The 19,055-nt window shown below is 38.4% G+C and overlaps 1 protein-coding gene across 20 annotated transcripts in view; it reads left to right on the forward strand.

Annotated features, from left to right (window-relative positions):
- Positions 1 to 19,055, forward strand: part of heph (polypyrimidine tract-binding protein 1 heph) — a 757,797-nt gene that overhangs the window by 266,996 nt on the left and 471,746 nt on the right. For 10 of the 20 annotated variants that reach the window (XM_073961222.1, XM_073961226.1, XM_073961227.1 and 7 more), the window contains one exon: positions 16,928 to 16,957. The exons of the other annotated variants lie outside the window; for them this stretch is intronic. In XM_073961222.1, coding sequence (XP_073817323.1) covers positions 16,928 to 16,957 — 30 coding nt within the window. The remainder of the gene's footprint in view (positions 1 to 16,927; positions 16,958 to 19,055) is intronic. 20 annotated transcript variants of the gene reach the window in all.

The following is a 19,055-nucleotide window of genomic DNA, read 5'->3' on the forward strand; positions in this document are numbered from 1 at the left end:
AAGACACTAAACAGAACAGCCCATTGTGCAAAAACTATAAAAGATGGGCGGACGAAACTTGGCTTAAATTAAAGTCCTCTTGAATAGCTATCAGCCCATGTATAGATTTTATCCGAAATCAATTTCAGAGATCTGCGTTTTGCGATTTACCTTAGGGCCCACCTATGAAATATATACTGAACATAATAGCCCACTGTGCACAAAACTATAAAAGATGGGCGGACGAAACTTGCCTTAAATTAAAGGCCTCTTGAATAGCTATCAGCTCATATATAGGTTTTATCCGAAATCAATTTCAGACATCTGCATTTTTGCGATCTACCTTGGGCCCACCTCTGAAATATACACTTGACATAATAGCCCACTGTGCCAAAACTATAAAAGATGGGCGGCCGAAACTTGGCTTAAATTAAAGGCCTCTTGAATAGCTATCAGCCCATATATAGGTTTTATCCGAAATCAATTTCAGAGATCTGTATTTTTGCGATCAACCTTGGGCCCACCTATGAAAAAGACACTAAACAGAACAGCCCATTGTGCAAAAACTATAAAAGATGGGCGGACGAAACTTGGCTTAAATTAAAGGCCTCTTGAATAGCTATCAGCCCATATATAGGTTTTATCCGAAATCAATTTCAGAGATCTGCATTTTGCGATTTACCTTGGGCCCACCTCTGAAATATACACTTGACATAATAGCCCACTGTGCCAAAACTATAAAAGATGGGCGGACGAAACTTGGCTTAAATTAAAGTCCTCTTGAATAGCTATCAGCCCATGTATAGATTTTATCCGAAATCAATATCAGAGATCTGCATTTTTGCGATCTACCTTGGGCCCACCTATGAAAAAGACACTAAACAGAACAGCCCATTGTGCAAAAACTATAAAAGATGGGCGGACGAAACTTGGCTTAAATTAAAGGCCTCTTGAATAGCTATCAGCCCATATATAGGTTTTATCCGAAATCAATTTCAGAGATCTGCATTTTGCGATTTACCTTAGGGCTCACCTATGAAATATACACTTGACATATAGCCCACTGTGCCAAAACTATAAAAGATGGGCGGAAGAAACTTGGCTTAAATTAAAGGCCTCTTGAATAGCTATCAGCCAATATATAGATTTTATCCGAAATCAATTTCAGAGATCTACATTTTTGCGATCTACCTTGGGCCCACCTATGAAATATACACTTGACATAATAGCCCACTGTGCCAAAACTATAAAAGATGGGCGGACGAAACTTGGCTTAAATTAAAGTCCTCTTGAATAGCTATCAGCCCATGTATAGATTTTATCCGAAATCAATATCAGAGATCTGCATTTTTGCGATCTACCTTGGGCCCACCTATGAAAAAGACACTAAACAGAACAGCCCATTGTGCAAAAACTATAAAAGATGGGCGGACGAAACTTGGCTTAAATTAAAGTCCTCTTGAATAGCTATCAGCCCATGTATAGATTTTATCCGAAATCAATTTCAGAGATCTGCGTTTTGCGATTTACCTTAGGGCCCACCTATGAAATATATACTGAACATAATAGCCCACTGTGCACAAAACTATAAAAGATGGGCGGACGAAACTTGCCTTAAATTAAAGGCCTCTTGAATAGCTATCAGCTCATATATAGGTTTTATCCGAAATCAATTTCAGAGATCTGCGTTTTGCGATTTACATTAGGGCCCACCTCTGAAATATACACTTGACATATAGCCCACTGTGCCAAAACTATAAAAGATGGGCGGAAGAAACTTGGCTTAAATTAAAGGCCTCTTGAATAGCTATCAGCCAATATATAGATTTTATCCGAAATCAATTTCAGAGATCTACATTTTTGCGATCTACCTTGGGCCCACCTATGAAAAAGACACTAAACAGAACAGCCCATTGTGCAAAAACTATAAAAGATGGGCGGACGAAACTTGGCTTAAATTAAAGTCCTCTTGAATAGCTATCAGCCCATGTATAGATTTTATCCGAAATCAATTTCAGAGATCTGCGTTTTGCGATTTACCTTAGGGCCCACCTATGAAATATATACTGAACATAATAGCCCACTGTGCACAAAACTATAAAAGATGGGCGGACGAAACTTGCCTTAAATTAAAGGCCTCTTGAATAGCTATCAGCTCATATATAGGTTTTATCCGAAATCAATTTCAGAGATCTGCGTTTTGCGATTTACATTAGGGCCCACCTCTGAAATATACACTTGACATATAGCCCACTGTGCCAAAACTATAAAAGATGGGCGGAAGAAACTTGGCTTAAATTAAAGGCCTCTTGGATAGCTATCAGCCAATATATAGATTTTATCCGAAATCAATTTCAGAGATCTGCGTTTTTGCGATCTACCTTGGGCCCACCTATGAAAAAGACACTAAACAGAACAGCCCATTGTGCAAAAACTATAAAAGATGGGCGGACGAAACTTGGCTTAAATTAAAGGCCTCTTGAATAGCTATCAGCCCATGTATAGGTTTTATCCGAAATCAATTTCAGAGATCTGCGTTTTGCGATTTACCTTAGGGCCCACCTATGAAATATATACTGAACATAATAGCCCACTGTGCCAAAACTATAAAAGATGGGCGGACGAAACTTGGCTTAAATTAAAGGCCTCTTGAATAGCTATCAGCTCATATATAGGTTTTATCCGAAATCAATTTCAGAGATCTGCATTTTTGCGATCTACCTTGGGCCCACCTATGAAAAAGACACTAAACAGAACAGCCCATTGTGCAAAAACTATAAAAGATGGGCGGACGAAACTTGGCTTAAATTAAAGGCCTCTTGAATAGCTATCAGCCCATATATAGGTTTTATCCGAAATCAATTTCAGAGATCTGCATTTTTGCGATCTACCTTGGGCCCACCTATGAAAAAGACACTAAACAGAACAGCCCATTGTGCAAAAACTATAAAAGATGGGCGGACGAAACTTGGCTTAAATTAAAGGCCTCTTGAATAGCTATCAGCCCATGTATAGGTTTTATCCGAAATCAATTTCAGAGATCTGCGTTTTGCGATTTACCTTAGGGCCCACCTATGAAATATATACTGAACATAATAGCCCACTGTGCCAAAACTATAAAAGATGGGCGGACGAAACTTGGCTTAAATTAAAGGCCTCTTGAATAGCTATCAGCCCATATATAGGTTTTATCCGAAATCAATTTCAGACATCTGCATTTTTGCGATCTACCTTGGGCCCACCTATGAAATATACACTTGACATATAGCCCACTGTGCCAAAACTATAAAAGATGGGCGGAAGAAACTTGGCTTAAATTAAAGGCCTCTTGAATAGCTATCAGCCAATATATAGATTTTATCCGAAATCAATTTCAGAGATCTGCGTTTTTGCGATCTACCTTGGGCCCACCTATGAAAAAGACACTAAACAGAACAGCCCATTGTGCAAAAACTATAAAAGATGGGCGGACGAAACTTGGCTTAAATTAAAGGCCTCTTGAATAGCTATCAGCCCATGTATAGGTTTTATCCGAAATCAATTTCAGAGATCTGCGTTTTGCGATTTACCTTAGGGCCCACCTATGAAATATATACTGAACATAATAGCCCACTGTGCCAAAACTATAAAAGATGGGCGGACGAAACTTGGCTTAAATTAAAGGCCTCTTGAATAGCTATCAGCCCATATATAGGTTTTATCCGAAATCAATTTCAGACATCTGCATTTTTGCGATCTACCTTGGGCCCACCTCTGAAATATACACTTGACATATAGCCCACTGTGCCAAAACTATAAAAGATGGGCGGAAGAAACTTGGCTTAAATTAAAGGCCTCTTGAATAGCTATCAGCCAATATATAGATTTTATCCGAAATCAATTTCAGAGATCTACATTTTTGCGATCTACCTTGGGCCCACCTATGAAAAAGACACTAAACAGAACAGCCCATTGTGCAAAAACTATAAAAGATGGGCGGACGAAACTTGGCTTAAATTAAAGTCCTCTTGAATAGCTATCAGCCCATGTATAGATTTTATCCGAAATCAATTTCAGAGATCTGCGTTTTGCGATTTACCTTAGGGCCCACCTATGAAATATATACTGAACATAATAGCCCACTGTGCACAAAACTATAAAAGATGGGCGGACGAAACTTGCCTTAAATTAAAGGCCTCTTGAATAGCTATCAGCTCATATATAGGTTTTATCCGAAATCAATTTCAGAGATCTGCATTTTTGCGATCTACCTTGGGCCCACCTATGAAAAAGACACTAAACAGAACAGCCCATTGTGCAAAAACTATAAAAGATGGGCGGACGAAACTTGGCTTAAATTAAAGTCCTCTTGAATAGCTATCAGCCCATATATAGGTTTTATCCGAAATCAATTTCAGAGATCTGCATTTTGCGATTTACCTTAGGGCCCACCTATGAAATTGATTTCGGATAAAACCTATATATGAGCTGATAGCTATTCAAGAGGCCTTTAATTTAAGCCAAGTTTCGTCCGCCCATCTTTTATAGTTTTGGCACAGTGGGCTATTATGTTCAGTATATATTTCATAGGTGGGCCCTAAGGTAAATCGCAAAACGCAGATCTCTGAAATTGATTTCGGATAAAACCTATACATGGGCTGATAGCTATTCAAGAGGCCTTTAATTTAAGCCAAGTTTCGTCCGCCCATCTTTTATAGTTTTTGCACAATGGGCTGTTCTGTTTAGTGTCTTTTTCATAGGTGGGCCCAAGGTAGATCGCAAAAACGCAGATCTCTGAAATTGATTTCGGATAAAATCTATATATTGGCTGATAGCTATCCAAGAGGCCTTTAATTTAAGCCAAGTTTCTTCCGCCCATCTTTTATAGTTTTGGCACAGTGGGCTATATGTCAAGTGTATATTTCAGAGGTGGGCCCTAATGTAAATCGCAAAACGCAGATCTCTGAAATTGATTTCGGATAAAACCTATATATGAGCTGATAGCTATTCAAGAGGCCTTTAATTTAAGGCAAGTTTCGTCCGCCCATCTTTTATAGTTTTGTGCACAGTGGGCTATTATGTTCAGTATATATTTCATAGGTGGGCCCTAAGGTAAATCGCAAAACGCAGATCTCTGAAATTGATTTCGGATAAAATCTATACATGGGCTGATAGCTATTCAAGAGGACTTTAATTTAAGCCAAGTTTCGTCCGCCCATCTTTTATAGTTTTTGCACAATGGGCTGTTCTGTTTAGTGTCTTTTTCATAGGTGGGCCCAAGGTAGATCGCAAAAATGTAGATCTCTGAAATTGATTTCGGATAAAATCTATATATTGGCTGATAGCTATTCAAGAGGCCTTTAATTTAAGCCAAGTTTCTTCCGCCCATCTTTTATAGTTTTGGCACAGTGGGCTATATGTCAAGTGTATATTTCAGAGGTGGGCCCTAATGTAAATCGCAAAACGCAGATCTCTGAAATTGATTTCGGATAAAACCTATATATGAGCTGATAGCTATTCAAGAGGCCTTTAATTTAAGGCAAGTTTCGTCCGCCCATCTTTTATAGTTTTGTGCACAGTGGGCTATTATGTTCAGTATATATTTCATAGGTGAGCCCTAAGGTAAATCGCAAAATGCAGATCTCTGAAATTGATTTCGGATAAAACCTATATATGGGCTGATAGCTATTCAAGAGGCCTTTAATTTAAGCCAAGTTTCGTCCGCCCATCTTTTATAGTTTTTGCACAATGGGCTGTTCTGTTTAGTGTCTTTTTCATAGGTGGGCCCAAGGTAGATCGCAAAAATGCAGATCTCTGATATTGATTTCGGATAAAATCTATACATGGGCTGATAGCTATTCAAGAGGACTTTAATTTAAGCCAAGTTTCGTCCGCCCATCTTTTATAGTTTTGGCACAGTGGGCTATTATGTCAAGTGTATATTTCAGAGGTGGGCCCAAGGTAAATCGCAAAATGCAGATCTCTGAAATTGATTTCGGATAAAACCTATATATGGGCTGATAGCTATTCAAGAGGCCTTTAATTTAAGCCAAGTTTCGTCCGCCCATCTTTTATAGTTTTTGCACAATGGGCTGTTCTGTTTAGTGTCTTTTTCATAGGTGGGCCCAAGGTTGATCGCAAAAATACAGATCTCTGAAATTGATTTCGGATAAAACCTATATATGGGCTGATAGCTATTCAAGAGGCCTTTAATTTAAGCCAAGTTTCGGCCGCCCATCTTTTATAGTTTTGGCACAGTGGGCTATTATGTCAAGTGTATATTTCAGAGGTGGGCCCAAGGTAGATCGCAAAAATGCAGATGTCTGAAATTGATTTCGGATAAAACCTATATATGGGCTGATAGCTATTCAAGAGGCCTTTAATTTAAGCCAAGTTTCGTCCGCCCATCTTTTATAGTTTTTGCACAATGGGCTGTTCTGTTTAGTGTCTTTTTCATAGGTGGGCCCAAGGTAGATCGCAAAAATGCAGATCTCTGAAATTGATTTCGGATAAAACCTATATATGGGCTGATAGCTATTCAAGAGGCCTTTAATTTAAGCCAAGTTTCGTCCGCCCATCTTTTATAGTTTTTGCACAATGGGCTGTTCTGTTTAGTGTCTTTTTCATAGGTGGGCCCAAGGTAGATCGCAAAAATGCAGATCTCTGAAATTGATTTCGGATAAAACCTATATATGGGCTGATAGCTATTCAAGAGGCCTTTAATTTAAGCCAAGTTTCGTCCGCCCATCTTTTATAGTTTTTGCACAATGGGCTGTTCTGTTTAGTGTCTTTTTCATAGGTGGGCCCAAGGTAGATCGCAAAAATGCAGATCTCTGAAATTGATTTCGGATAAAACCTATATATGGGCTGATAGCTATTCAAGAGGCCTTTAATTTAAGCCAAGTTTCGTCCGCCCATCTTTTATAGTTTTTGCACAATGGGCTGTTCTGTTTAGTGTCTTTTTCATAGGTGGGCCCAAGGTAGATCGCAAAAATGCAGATCTCTGAAATTGATTTCGGATAAAACCTATATATGGGCTGATAGCTATTCAAGAGGCCTTGAATTTAAGCCAAGTTTCGTCCGCCCATCTTTTATAGTTTTGGCACAGTGGGCTATTATGTCAAGTGTATATTTCAGAGGTGGGCCCAAGGTAAATCGCAAAATGCAGATCTCTGAAATTGATTTCGGATAAAACCTATATATGGGCTGATAGCTATTCAAGAGGCCTTTAATTTAAGCCAAGTTTCGTCCGCCCATCTTTTATAGTTTTTGCACAATGGGCTGTTCTGTTTAGTGTCTTTTTCATAGGTGGGCCCAAGGTAGATCGCAAAAATGCAGATCTCTGATATTGATTTCGGATAAAATCTATACATGGGCTGATAGCTATTCAAGAGGACTTTAATTTAAGCCAAGTTTCGTCCGCCCATCTTTTATAGTTTTGGCACAGTGGGCTATTATGTCAAGTGTATATTTCAGAGGTGGGCCCTAAAGTAAATCGCAAAACGCAGATCTCTGAAATTGATTTCGGATAAAACCTATACATGGGCAGATAGCTATTCAAGAGGCCTTTAATTTAAGCCAAGTTTCGTCCGCCCATCTTTTATAGTTTTTGCACAATGGGCTGTTCTGTTTAGTGTCTTTTTCATAGGTGGGCCCAAGGTAGATCGCAAAAATGCAGATCTCTGAAATTGATATCGGATAAAACCTATATATGGGCTGATAGCTATTCAAGAGACAGAGACAGAGTTTCGTCCGCCCATCTTTTATAGTTTTGGAACAGTGGGCTATTATGTTCAGTATATATTTCATAGGTGGGCCCTAAGGTAAATCGCAAAACGCAGATCTCTGAAATTGATTTCGGATAAAACCTATACATGGGCAGATAGCTATTCAAGAGGCCTTTAATTTAAGCCAAGTTTCGTCCGCCCATCTTTTATAGTTTTTGCACAATGGGCTGTTCTGTTTAGTGTCTTTTTCATAGGTGGGCCCAAGGTAGATCGCAAAAATGCAGATCTCTGAAATTGATTTCGGATAAAACCTATATATGGGCTGATAGCTATTCAAGAGGCCTTTAATTTAAGCCAAGTTTCGTCCGCCCATCTTTTATAGTTTTTGCACAATGGGCTGTTCTGTTTAGTGTCTTTTTCATAGGTGGGCCCAAGGTAGATCGCAAAAATGCAGATCTCTGAAATTGATTTCGGATAAAACCTATATATGGGCTGATAGCTATTCAAGAGGCCTTTAATTTAAGCCAAGTTTCGTCCGCCCATCTTTTATAGTTTTTGCACAATGGGCTATTATGTCAAGTGTATATTTCATAGGTGGGCCCAAGGTAGATCGCAAAAATGCAGATCTCTGAAATTGATTTCGGATAAAACCTATATATGGGCTGATAGCTATTCAAGAGGCCTTTAATTTAAGCCAAGTTTCGTCCGCCCATCTTTTATAGTTTTTGCACAATGGGCTGTTCTGTTTAGTGTCTTTTTCATAGGTGGGCCCAAGGTAGATCGCAAAAATGCAGATGTCTGAAATTGATTTCGGATAAAACCTATATATGGGCTGATAGCTATTCAAGAGGCCTTTAATTTAAGCCAAGTTTCGTCCGCCCATCTTTTATAGTTTTTGCACAATGGGCTATTATGTCAAGTGTATATTTCAGAGGTGGGCCCAAGGTAAATCGCAAAATGCAGATCTCTGAAATTGATTTCGGATAAAACCTATATATGGGCTGATAGCTATTCAAGAGGCCTTTAATTTAAGCCAAGTTTCGTCCGCCCATCTTTTATAGTTTTTGCACAATGGGCTGTTCTGTTTAGTGTCTTTTTCATAGGTGGGCCCAAGGTAGATCGCAAAAATGCAGATCTCTGAAATTGATTTCGGATAAAACCTATATATGGGCTGATAGCTATTCAAGAGGCCTTTAATTTAAGCCAAGTTTCGTCCGCCCATCTTTTATAGTTTTTGCACAATGGGCTATTATGTCAAGTGTATATTTCAGAGGTGGGCCCAAGGTAAATCGCAAAATGCAGATCTCTGAAATTGATTTCGGATAAAACCTATATATGGGCTGATAGCTATTCAAGAGGCCTTTAATTTAAGCCAAGTTTCGTCCGCCCATCTTTTATAGTTTTTGCACAATGGGCTGTTCTGTTTAGTGTCTTTTTCATAGGTGGGCCCTAAGGTAAATCGCAAAACGCAGATCTCTGAAATTGATTTCGGATAAAATCTATATATTGGCTGATAGCTATTCAAGAGGCCTTTAATTTAAGCCAAGTTTCGTCCGCCCATCTTTTATAGTTTTGGCACAGGGGCTATATGTCAAGTGTATATTTCAGAGGTGGGCCCTAATGTAAATCGCAAAACGCAGATCTCTGAAATTGATTTCGGATAAAACCTATATATGAGCTGATAGCTATTCAAGAGGCCTTTAATTTAAGGCAAGTTTCGTCCGCCCATCTTTTATAGTTTTGTGCACAGTGGGCTATTATGTTCAGTATATATTTCATAGGTGAGCCCTAAGGTAAATCGCAAAATGCAGATGTCTGAAATTGATTTCGGATAAAACCTATATATGGGCTGATAGCTATTCAAGAGGCCTTTAATTTAAGCCAAGTTTCGTCCGCCCATCTTTTATAGTTTTTGCACAATGGGCTGTTCTGTTTAGTGTCTTTTTCATAGGTGGGCCCAAGGTAGATCGCAAAAATGTAGATCTCTGAAATTGATTTCGGATAAAATCTATATATTGGCTGATAGCTATTCAAGAGGCCTTTAATTTAAGCCAAGTTTCGTCCGCCCATCTTTTATAGTTTTGGCACAGTGGGCTATTATGCCAAGTGTATATTTCAGAGGTGGGCCCTAAAGTAAATCGCAAAACGCAGATCTCTGAAATTGATTTCGGATAAAACCTATACATGGGCAGATAGCTATTCAAGAGGCCTTTAATTTAAGCCAAGTTTCGTCCGCCCATCTTTTATAGTTTTTGCACAATGGGCTGTTCTGTTTAGTGTCTTTTTCATAGGTGGGCCCAAGGTAGATCGCAAAAATGCAGATCTCTGAAATTGATTTCGGATAAAACCTATATATGGGCTGATAGCTATTCAAGAGACAGAGACAGAGTTTCGTCCGCCCATCTTTTATAGTTTTGGAACAGTGGGCTATTATGTTCAGTATATATTTCATAGGTGGGCCCTAAGGTAAATCGCAAAACGCAGATCTCTGAAATTGATTTCGGATAAAACCTATACATGGGCAGATAGCTATTCAAGAGGCCTTTAATTTAAGCCAAGTTTCGTCCGCCCATCTTTTATAGTTTTTGCACAATGGGCTGTTCTGTTTAGTGTCTTTTTCATAGGTGGGCCCAAGGTAGATCGCAAAAATGCAGATCTCTGATATTGATTTCGGATAAAATCTATACATGGGCTGATAGCTATTCAAGAGGACTTTAATTTAAGCCAAGTTTCGTCCGCCCATCTTTTATAGTTTTGGCACAGTGGGCTATTATGTCAAGTGTATATTTCTGAGGTGGGCCCAAGGTAAATCGCAAAATGCAGATCTCTGAAATTGATTTCGGATAAAACCTATATATGGGCTGATAGCTATTCAAGAGGCCTTTAATTTAAGCCAAGTTTCGTCCGCCCATCTTTTATAGTTTTTGCACAATGGGCTGTTCTGTTTAGTGTCTTTTTCATAGGTGGGCCCAAGGTAGATCGCAAAAATGCAGATCTCTGAAATTGATTTCGGATAAAACCTATATATGGGCTGATAGCTATTCAAGAGGCCTTTAATTTAAGCCAAGTTTCGTCCGCCCATCTTTTATAGTTTTGGAACAGTGGGCTATTATGTCAAGTGTATATTTCATAGGTGGGCCCAAGGTAGATCGCAAAAATGCAGATGTCTGAAATTGATTTCGGATAAAACCTATATATGGGCTGATAGCTATTCAAGAGGCCTTTAATTTAAGCCAAGTTTCGTCCGCCCATCTTTTATAGTTTTTGCACAATGGGCTGTTCTGTTTAGTGTCTTTTTCATAGGTGGGCCCAAGGTAGATCGCAAAAATGCAGATCTCTGAAATTGATTTCGGATAAAACCTATATATGGGCTGATAGCTATTCAAGAGGCCTTTAATTTAAGCCAAGTTTCGTCCGCCCATCTTTTATAGTTTTGGAACAGTGGGCTATTATGTCAAGTGTATATTTCATAGGTGGGCCCAAGGTAGATCGCAAAAATGCAGATCTCTGAAATTGATTTCGGATAAAACCTATATATGGGCTGATAGCTATTCAAGAGGCCTTTAATTTAAGCCAAGTTTCGTCCGCCCATCTTTTATAGTTTTTGCACAATGGGCTGTTCTGTTTAGTGTCTTTTTCATAGGTGGGCCCAAGGTAGATCGCAAAAATGCAGATCTCTGAAATTGATTTCGGATAAAACCTATATATGGGCTGATAGCTATTCAAGAGGCCTTTAATTTAAGCCAAGTTTCGTCCGCCCATCTTTTATAGTTTTTGCACAATGGGCTGTTCTGTTTAGTGTCTTTTTCATAGGTGGGCCCAAGGTAGATCGCAAAAATGCAGATCTCTGAAATTGATTTCGGATAAAACCTATATATGGGCTGATAGCTATTCAAGAGGCCTTTAATTTAAGCCAAGTTTCGTCCGCCCATCTTTTATAGTTTTTGCACAATGGGCTGTTCTGTTTAGTGTCTTTTTCATAGGTGGGCCCAAGGTAGATCGCAAAAATGCAGATCTCTGAAATTGATTTCGGATAAAACCTATATATGGGCTGATAGCTATTCAAGAGGCCTTGAATTTAAGCCAAGTTTCGTCCGCCCATCTTTTATAGTTTTGGCACAGTGGGCTATTATGTCAAGTGTATATTTCAGAGGTGGGCCCAAGGTAAATCGCAAAATGCAGATCTCTGAAATTGATTTCGGATAAAACCTATATATGGGCTGATAGCTATTCAAGAGGCCTTTAATTTAAGCCAAGTTTCGTCCGCCCATCTTTTATAGTTTTTGCACAATGGGCTGTTCTGTTTAGTGTCTTTTTCATAGGTGGGCCCTAAGGTAAATCGCAAAACGCAGATCTCTGAAATTGATTTCGGATAAAATCTATATATTGGCTGATAGCTATTCAAGAGGCCTTTAATTTAAGCCAAGTTTCGTCCGCCCATCTTTTATAGTTTTGGCACAGTGGGCTATATGTCAAGTGTATATTTCAGAGGTGGGCCCTAATGTAAATCGCAAAACGCAGATCTCTGAAATTGATTTCGGATAAAACCTATATATGAGCTGATAGCTATTCAAGAGGCCTTTAATTTAAGGCAAGTTTCGTCCGCCCATCTTTTATAGTTTTGTGCACAGTGGGCTATTATGTTCAGTATATATTTCATAGGTGAGCCCTAAGGTAAATCGCAAAATGCAGATCTCTGAAATTGATTTCGGATAAAACCTATATATGGGCTGATAGCTATTCAAGAGGCCTTTAATTTAAGCCAAGTTTCGTCCGCCCATCTTTTATAGTTTTTGCACAATGGGCTGTTCTGTTTAGTGTCTTTTTCATAGGTGGGCCCAAGGTAGATCGCAAAAATGCAGATCTCTGATATTGATTTCGGATAAAATCTATACATGGGCTGATAGCTATTCAAGAGGACTTTAATTTAAGCCAAGTTTCGTCCGCCCATCTTTTATAGTTTTGGCACAGTGGGCTATTATGTCAAGTGTATATTTCAGAGGTGGGCCCAAGGTAAATCGCAAAATGCAGATCTCTGAAATTGATTTCGGATAAAACCTATATATGGGCTGATAGCTATTCAAGAGGCCTTTAATTTAAGCCAAGTTTCGTCCGCCCATCTTTTATAGTTTTTGCACAATGGGCTGTTCTGTTTAGTGTCTTTTTCATAGGTGGGCCCTAAGGTAAATCGCAAAACGCAGATCTCTGAAATTGATTTCGGATAAAATCTATATATTGGCTGATAGCTATTCAAGAGGCCTTTAATTTAAGCCAAGTTTCGTCCGCCCATCTTTTATAGTTTTGGCACAGGGGCTATATGTCAAGTGTATATTTCAGAGGTGGGCCCTAATGTAAATCGCAAAACGCAGATCTCTGAAATTGATTTCGGATAAAACCTATATATGAGCTGATAGCTATTCAAGAGGCCTTTAATTTAAGGCAAGTTTCGTCCGCCCATCTTTTATAGTTTTGTGCACAGTGGGCTATTATGTTCAGTATATATTTCATAGGTGAGCCCTAAGGTAAATCGCAAAATGCAGATGTCTGAAATTGATTTCGGATAAAACCTATATATGGGCTGATAGCTATTCAAGAGGCCTTTAATTTAAGCCAAGTTTCGTCCGCCCATCTTTTATAGTTTTTGCACAATGGGCTGTTCTGTTTAGTGTCTTTTTCATAGGTGGGCCCAAGGTAGATCGCAAAAATGTAGATCTCTGAAATTGATTTCGGATAAAATCTATATATTGGCTGATAGCTATTCAAGAGGCCTTTAATTTAAGCCAAGTTTCGTCCGCCCATCTTTTATAGTTTTGGCACAGTGGGCTATTATGCCAAGTGTATATTTCAGAGGTGGGCCCTAAAGTAAATCGCAAAACGCAGATCTCTGAAATTGATTTCGGATAAAACCTATACATGGGCAGATAGCTATTCAAGAGGCCTTTAATTTAAGCCAAGTTTCGTCCGCCCATCTTTTATAGTTTTTGCACAATGGGCTGTTCTGTTTAGTGTCTTTTTCATAGGTGGGCCCAAGGTAGATCGCAAAAATGCAGATCTCTGAAATTGATTTCGGATAAAACCTATATATGGGCTGATAGCTATTCAAGAGACAGAGACAGAGTTTCGTCCGCCCATCTTTTATAGTTTTGGAACAGTGGGCTATTATGTTCAGTATATATTTCATAGGTGGGCCCTAAGGTAAATCGCAAAACGCAGATCTCTGAAATTGATTTCGGATAAAACCTATACATGGGCAGATAGCTATTCAAGAGGCCTTTAATTTAAGCCAAGTTTCGTCCGCCCATCTTTTATAGTTTTTGCACAATGGGCTGTTCTGTTTAGTGTCTTTTTCATAGGTGGGCCCAAGGTAGATCGCAAAAATGCAGATCTCTGATATTGATTTCGGATAAAATCTATACATGGGCTGATAGCTATTCAAGAGGACTTTAATTTAAGCCAAGTTTCGTCCGCCCATCTTTTATAGTTTTGGCACAATGGGCTATTATGTCAAGTGTATATTTCTGAGGTGGGCCCAAGGTAAATCGCAAAATGCAGATCTCTGAAATTGATTTCGGATAAAACCTATATATGGGCTGATAGCTATTCAAGAGGCCTTTAATTTAAGCCAAGTTTCGTCCGCCCATCTTTTATAGTTTTTGCACAATGGGCTGTTCTGTTTAGTGTCTTTTTCATAGGTGGGCCCAAGGTAGATCGCAAAAATGCAGATCTCTGAAATTGATTTCGGATAAAACCTATATATGGGCTGATAGCTATTCAAGAGGCCTTTAATTTAAGCCAAGTTTCGTCCGCCCATCTTTTATAGTTTTGGAACAGTGGGCTATTATGTCAAGTGTATATTTCATAGGTGGGCCCAAGGTAGATCGCAAAAATGCAGATGTCTGAAATTGATTTCGGATAAAACCTATATATGGGCTGATAGCTATTCAAGAGGCCTTTAATTTAAGCCAAGTTTCGTCCGCCCATCTTTTATAGTTTTTGCACAATGGGCTGTTCTGTTTAGTGTCTTTTTCATAGGTGGTGTTCTGTTTAGTGTCTTTTTCATAGGTGGGCCCAAGGTAGATCGCAAAAATGCAGATCTCTGAAATTGATTTCGGATAAAACCTATATATGGGCTGATAGCTATTCAAGAGGCCTTTAATTTAAGCCAAGTTTCGTCCGCCCATCTTTTATAGTTTTGGAACAGTGGGCTATTATGTCAAGTGTATATTTCATAGGTGGGCCCAAGGTAGATCGCAAAAATGCAGATCTCTGAAATTGATTTCGGATAAAACCTATATATGGGCTGATAGCTATTCAAGAGGCCTTTAATTTAAGCCAAGTTTCGTCCGCCCATCTTTTATAGTTTTTGCACAATGGGCTGTTCTGTTTAGTGTCTTTTTCATAGGTGGGCCCAAGGTAGATCGCAAAAATGCAGATCTCTGAAATTGATTTCGGATAAAACCTATATATGGGCTGATAGCTATTCAAGAGGCCTTTAATTTAAGCCAAGTTTCGTCCGCCCATCTTTTATAGTTTTTGCACAATGGGCTGTTCTGTTTAGTGTCTTTTTCATAGGTGGGCCCAAGGTAGATCGCAAAAATGCAGATCTCTGAAATTGATTTCGGATAAAACCTATATATGGGCTGATAGCTATTCAAGAGGCCTTTAATTTAAGCCAAGTTTCGTCCGCCCATCTTTTATAGTTTTTGCACAATGGGCTGTTCTGTTTAGTGTCTTTTTCATAGGTGGGCCCAAGGTAGATCGCAAAAATGCAGATCTCTGAAATTGATTTCGGATAAAACCTATATATGGGCTGATAGCTATTCAAGAGGCCTTGAATTTAAGCCAAGTTTCGTCCGCCCATCTTTTATAGTTTTGGCACAGTGGGCTATTATGTCAAGTGTATATTTCAGAGGTGGGCCCAAGGTAAATCGCAAAATGCAGATCTCTGAAATTGATTTCGGATAAAACCTATATATGGGCTGATAGCTATTCAAGAGGCCTTTAATTTAAGCCAAGTTTCGTCCGCCCATCTTTTATAGTTTTTGCACAATGGGCTGTTCTGTTTAGTGTCTTTTTCATAGGTGGGCCCTAAGGTAAATCGCAAAACGCAGATCTCTGAAATTGATTTCGGATAAAATCTATATATTGGCTGATAGCTATTCAAGAGGCCTTTAATTTAAGCCAAGTTTCGTCCGCCCATCTTTTATAGTTTTGGCACAGTGGGCTATATGTCAAGTGTATATTTCAGAGGTGGGCCCTAATGTAAATCGCAAAACGCAGATCTCTGAAATTGATTTCGGATAAAACCTATATATGAGCTGATAGCTATTCAAGAGGCCTTTAATTTAAGGCAAGTTTCGTCCGCCCATCTTTTATAGTTTTGTGCACAGTGGGCTATTATGTTCAGTATATATTTCATAGGTGAGCCCTAAGGTAAATCGCAAAATGCAGATCTCTGAAATTGATTTCGGATAAAACCTATATATGGGCTGATAGCTATTCAAGAGGCCTTTAATTTAAGCCAAGTTTCGTCCGCCCATCTTTTATAGTTTTTGCACAATGGGCTGTTCTGTTTAGTGTCTTTTTCATAGGTGGGCCCAAGGTAGATCGCAAAAATGCAGATCTCTGATATTGATTTCGGATAAAATCTATACATGGGCTGATAGCTATTCAAGAGGACTTTAATTTAAGCCAAGTTTCGTCCGCCCATCTTTTATAGTTTTGGCACAGTGGGCTATTATGTCAAGTGTATATTTCAGAGGTGGGTCCAAGGTAAATCGCAAAATGCAGATCTCTGAAATTGATTTCGGATAAAACCTATATATGGGCTGATAGCTATTCAAGAGGCCTTTAATTTAAGCCAAGTTTCGTCCGCCCATCTTTTATAGTTTTTGCACAATGGGCTGTTCTGTTTAGTGTCTTTTTCAATACAGCTCTTTGATATATATTAAACACGTATTTATGCCTCCTTCATTCATTTTGTTCAGAATTGTTTATACTTTACCGTTATTTTAATAGTTATGACCATAAATTATAATTTGCGATTCAATTTGTTCTCCAATTTTAGTTAAATATGTTTTCTCTGAGTCACCCTGTGAATGGTTTGCGCCTTTGCTAAAAATTAATTTTTCCAATATAATTTCCAATATAACTTCACAGGCATTTACCAACAAACGACATTTGATTTTTATTTTTAAACATTTTTGCAAAATTGACCATGCCTTTTTTCTTTTATTTTTCAGGTAAGTTCTTGCTACGAAGAAAAGGAAAACGTAAGTGTCATTATTCGTATTAATATTTGCTCTGTTCCAGATCCTGCAAGAAGCTACTATTTCTTACTACGATAACAATTTTTCCTTTATGTTATCGGAAAAAATAGTAAAAAGTAGTAGATTCTTGCAATTCTGGAACATACCAATTGTTAAAGTTAGTTTAATGTTTATAAAGGACACCTCAGGGATTCCTCAGTGCGAATCTTCTACCGGAAATATTAGATAAAAAGATGTAGCTGATTTGAATCGATGTCTAAGATTTTTAGTCTTCTGTTGATTTACTTTCAAATATGTAAAGGTATTGGATAAATCTAGCATTATTGGAGCATATGCGAATGACATAAAGGCAAAAAACCTCTATTGTTATAGTATACCATCTTCTGAATCTCCTTCATTTAGTGTTGATAATAAAAACTAGAAATGAATAAATGGACCAAATCAAATAAAAGATGTGTACATATGTATGTACACCACATTTGTATATCATCAGATTTGGTAAATGGGAGAAAATTCGTTTTTATTGCAGTCAATAAACATAGAGAACAACAACATACGATGACAACAACAACAAAAACACTTGACTAGGGCAACAATAGTTGCTGGCGGCACTCGGAAAAATATGATAAATTGGTCATTTTGCAAGCACACGCGGAAATGTATTCACCGCCATAGAGGCAGAGCACCAGAAGCAGCAAACATATGCTCCTGCTTGCTACTACAGCCAACCAAAATTTGAAAAATGAAACGATGATGCTGAATCTATGCAAGTAATTTATAATTTTTATTTCACACAGCGCAGCAGAGCAACGCTTCACCAGCCAGCCAGCCATTTGCACACTTTTATGACTGAACGAAAAGATAGATTTATGTATCGGATCTGATGAATGCAACAAAATGCATAAATTGTGTACACTTTTTCATTCAAATGCCATATGCTGCGTACACACCGTCCCGTCCATTCCTTCCCGTTCCGACAACCAGTACTAGAATGTGGAATGGGCGCACGACATTAGGAGGATTTTTAAATCAAAGACAGGCATAATCATGTCAACTAAATTGGGTGCATATAAGCATAGAAGATTTTTAACACATTATTTCATCTGAAATATTCTCTCAATGCCCCTCCCCCTCTACTGTCCCTATTATTATATCTATGAATTAAAGCAGGCAAATAATGTCGCATGCCCATGTTGACATAGTCATACCTTATATGTCAGGCAGGCGTCAGGATGACAACAAACGCAACAACACACCGAGCAGAGCAATAGAAGAAGTACCCACAAAAACACGCATAACAATCAGTCCGTTGGCGGGCAATTAGTATTTGATTAATTTCTAAATGGGAATACATCATCTTTTGAACACCGACAGACAGTTGACACATGTTCTACAACCATCATTATTGTCATCAGCAGCATCATAATCATCGGCAGTAGTAGTAGGTTGGATCATTAACACTTTGTTTATCATTGTCACAGAAAATATAAGGAGGAAGGGGTATAAAGGGAAATTTTTGAATGATATTGGCGAGATAAGTCATTAAGACAATGACTGTTAAATTATAGCGAATGGGTCAATAGTAAAAGCTAAGATTTATTGAACCCGATTCAATGCCCATTGAAGTATGTTTAATGTCTGTTGTTCAGTCATAACTGTCAATTGACATTTGGACAATATGTCTATTGACCTTTGGTCAATATGTATATTGACCTTTTTCAGTTTCTATAGACTTTTGGCCAATATGTCTATTGACCTTTTTCAGTTTCTATAGACTTTTGGCCAATGTCTATTGACATTTCGTTAATGTCTATTGACCTTTGGTCAATGTCTATTGACCTTTGGTCAATGTCTATTGACCTTTGGTCAATGTCTATTGACCTTTGGTCAATGTCTATTGACCTTTGGTCAATGTCTATTGACCTTTGGTCAATGTCTATTGACCTTTGGTCAATGTCTATTGACCTTTGGTCAATGTCTATTGACCTTTGGTCAATGTCTATTGACCTTTGGTCAATGTCTATTGACCTTTGGTCAATGTCTATTGACATTTGGTCACTGCCTATTGACCTCTCGTCAATGCCTATTGACCTCTGGTCAA

This window comes from Musca autumnalis, unplaced genomic scaffold (genome assembly GCF_047663935.1).
Source record: "Musca autumnalis isolate F117 unplaced genomic scaffold, ASM4766393v1 scaffold_1, whole genome shotgun sequence".
Lineage (NCBI taxonomy): Eukaryota > Metazoa > Arthropoda > Insecta > Diptera > Muscidae > Musca > Musca autumnalis.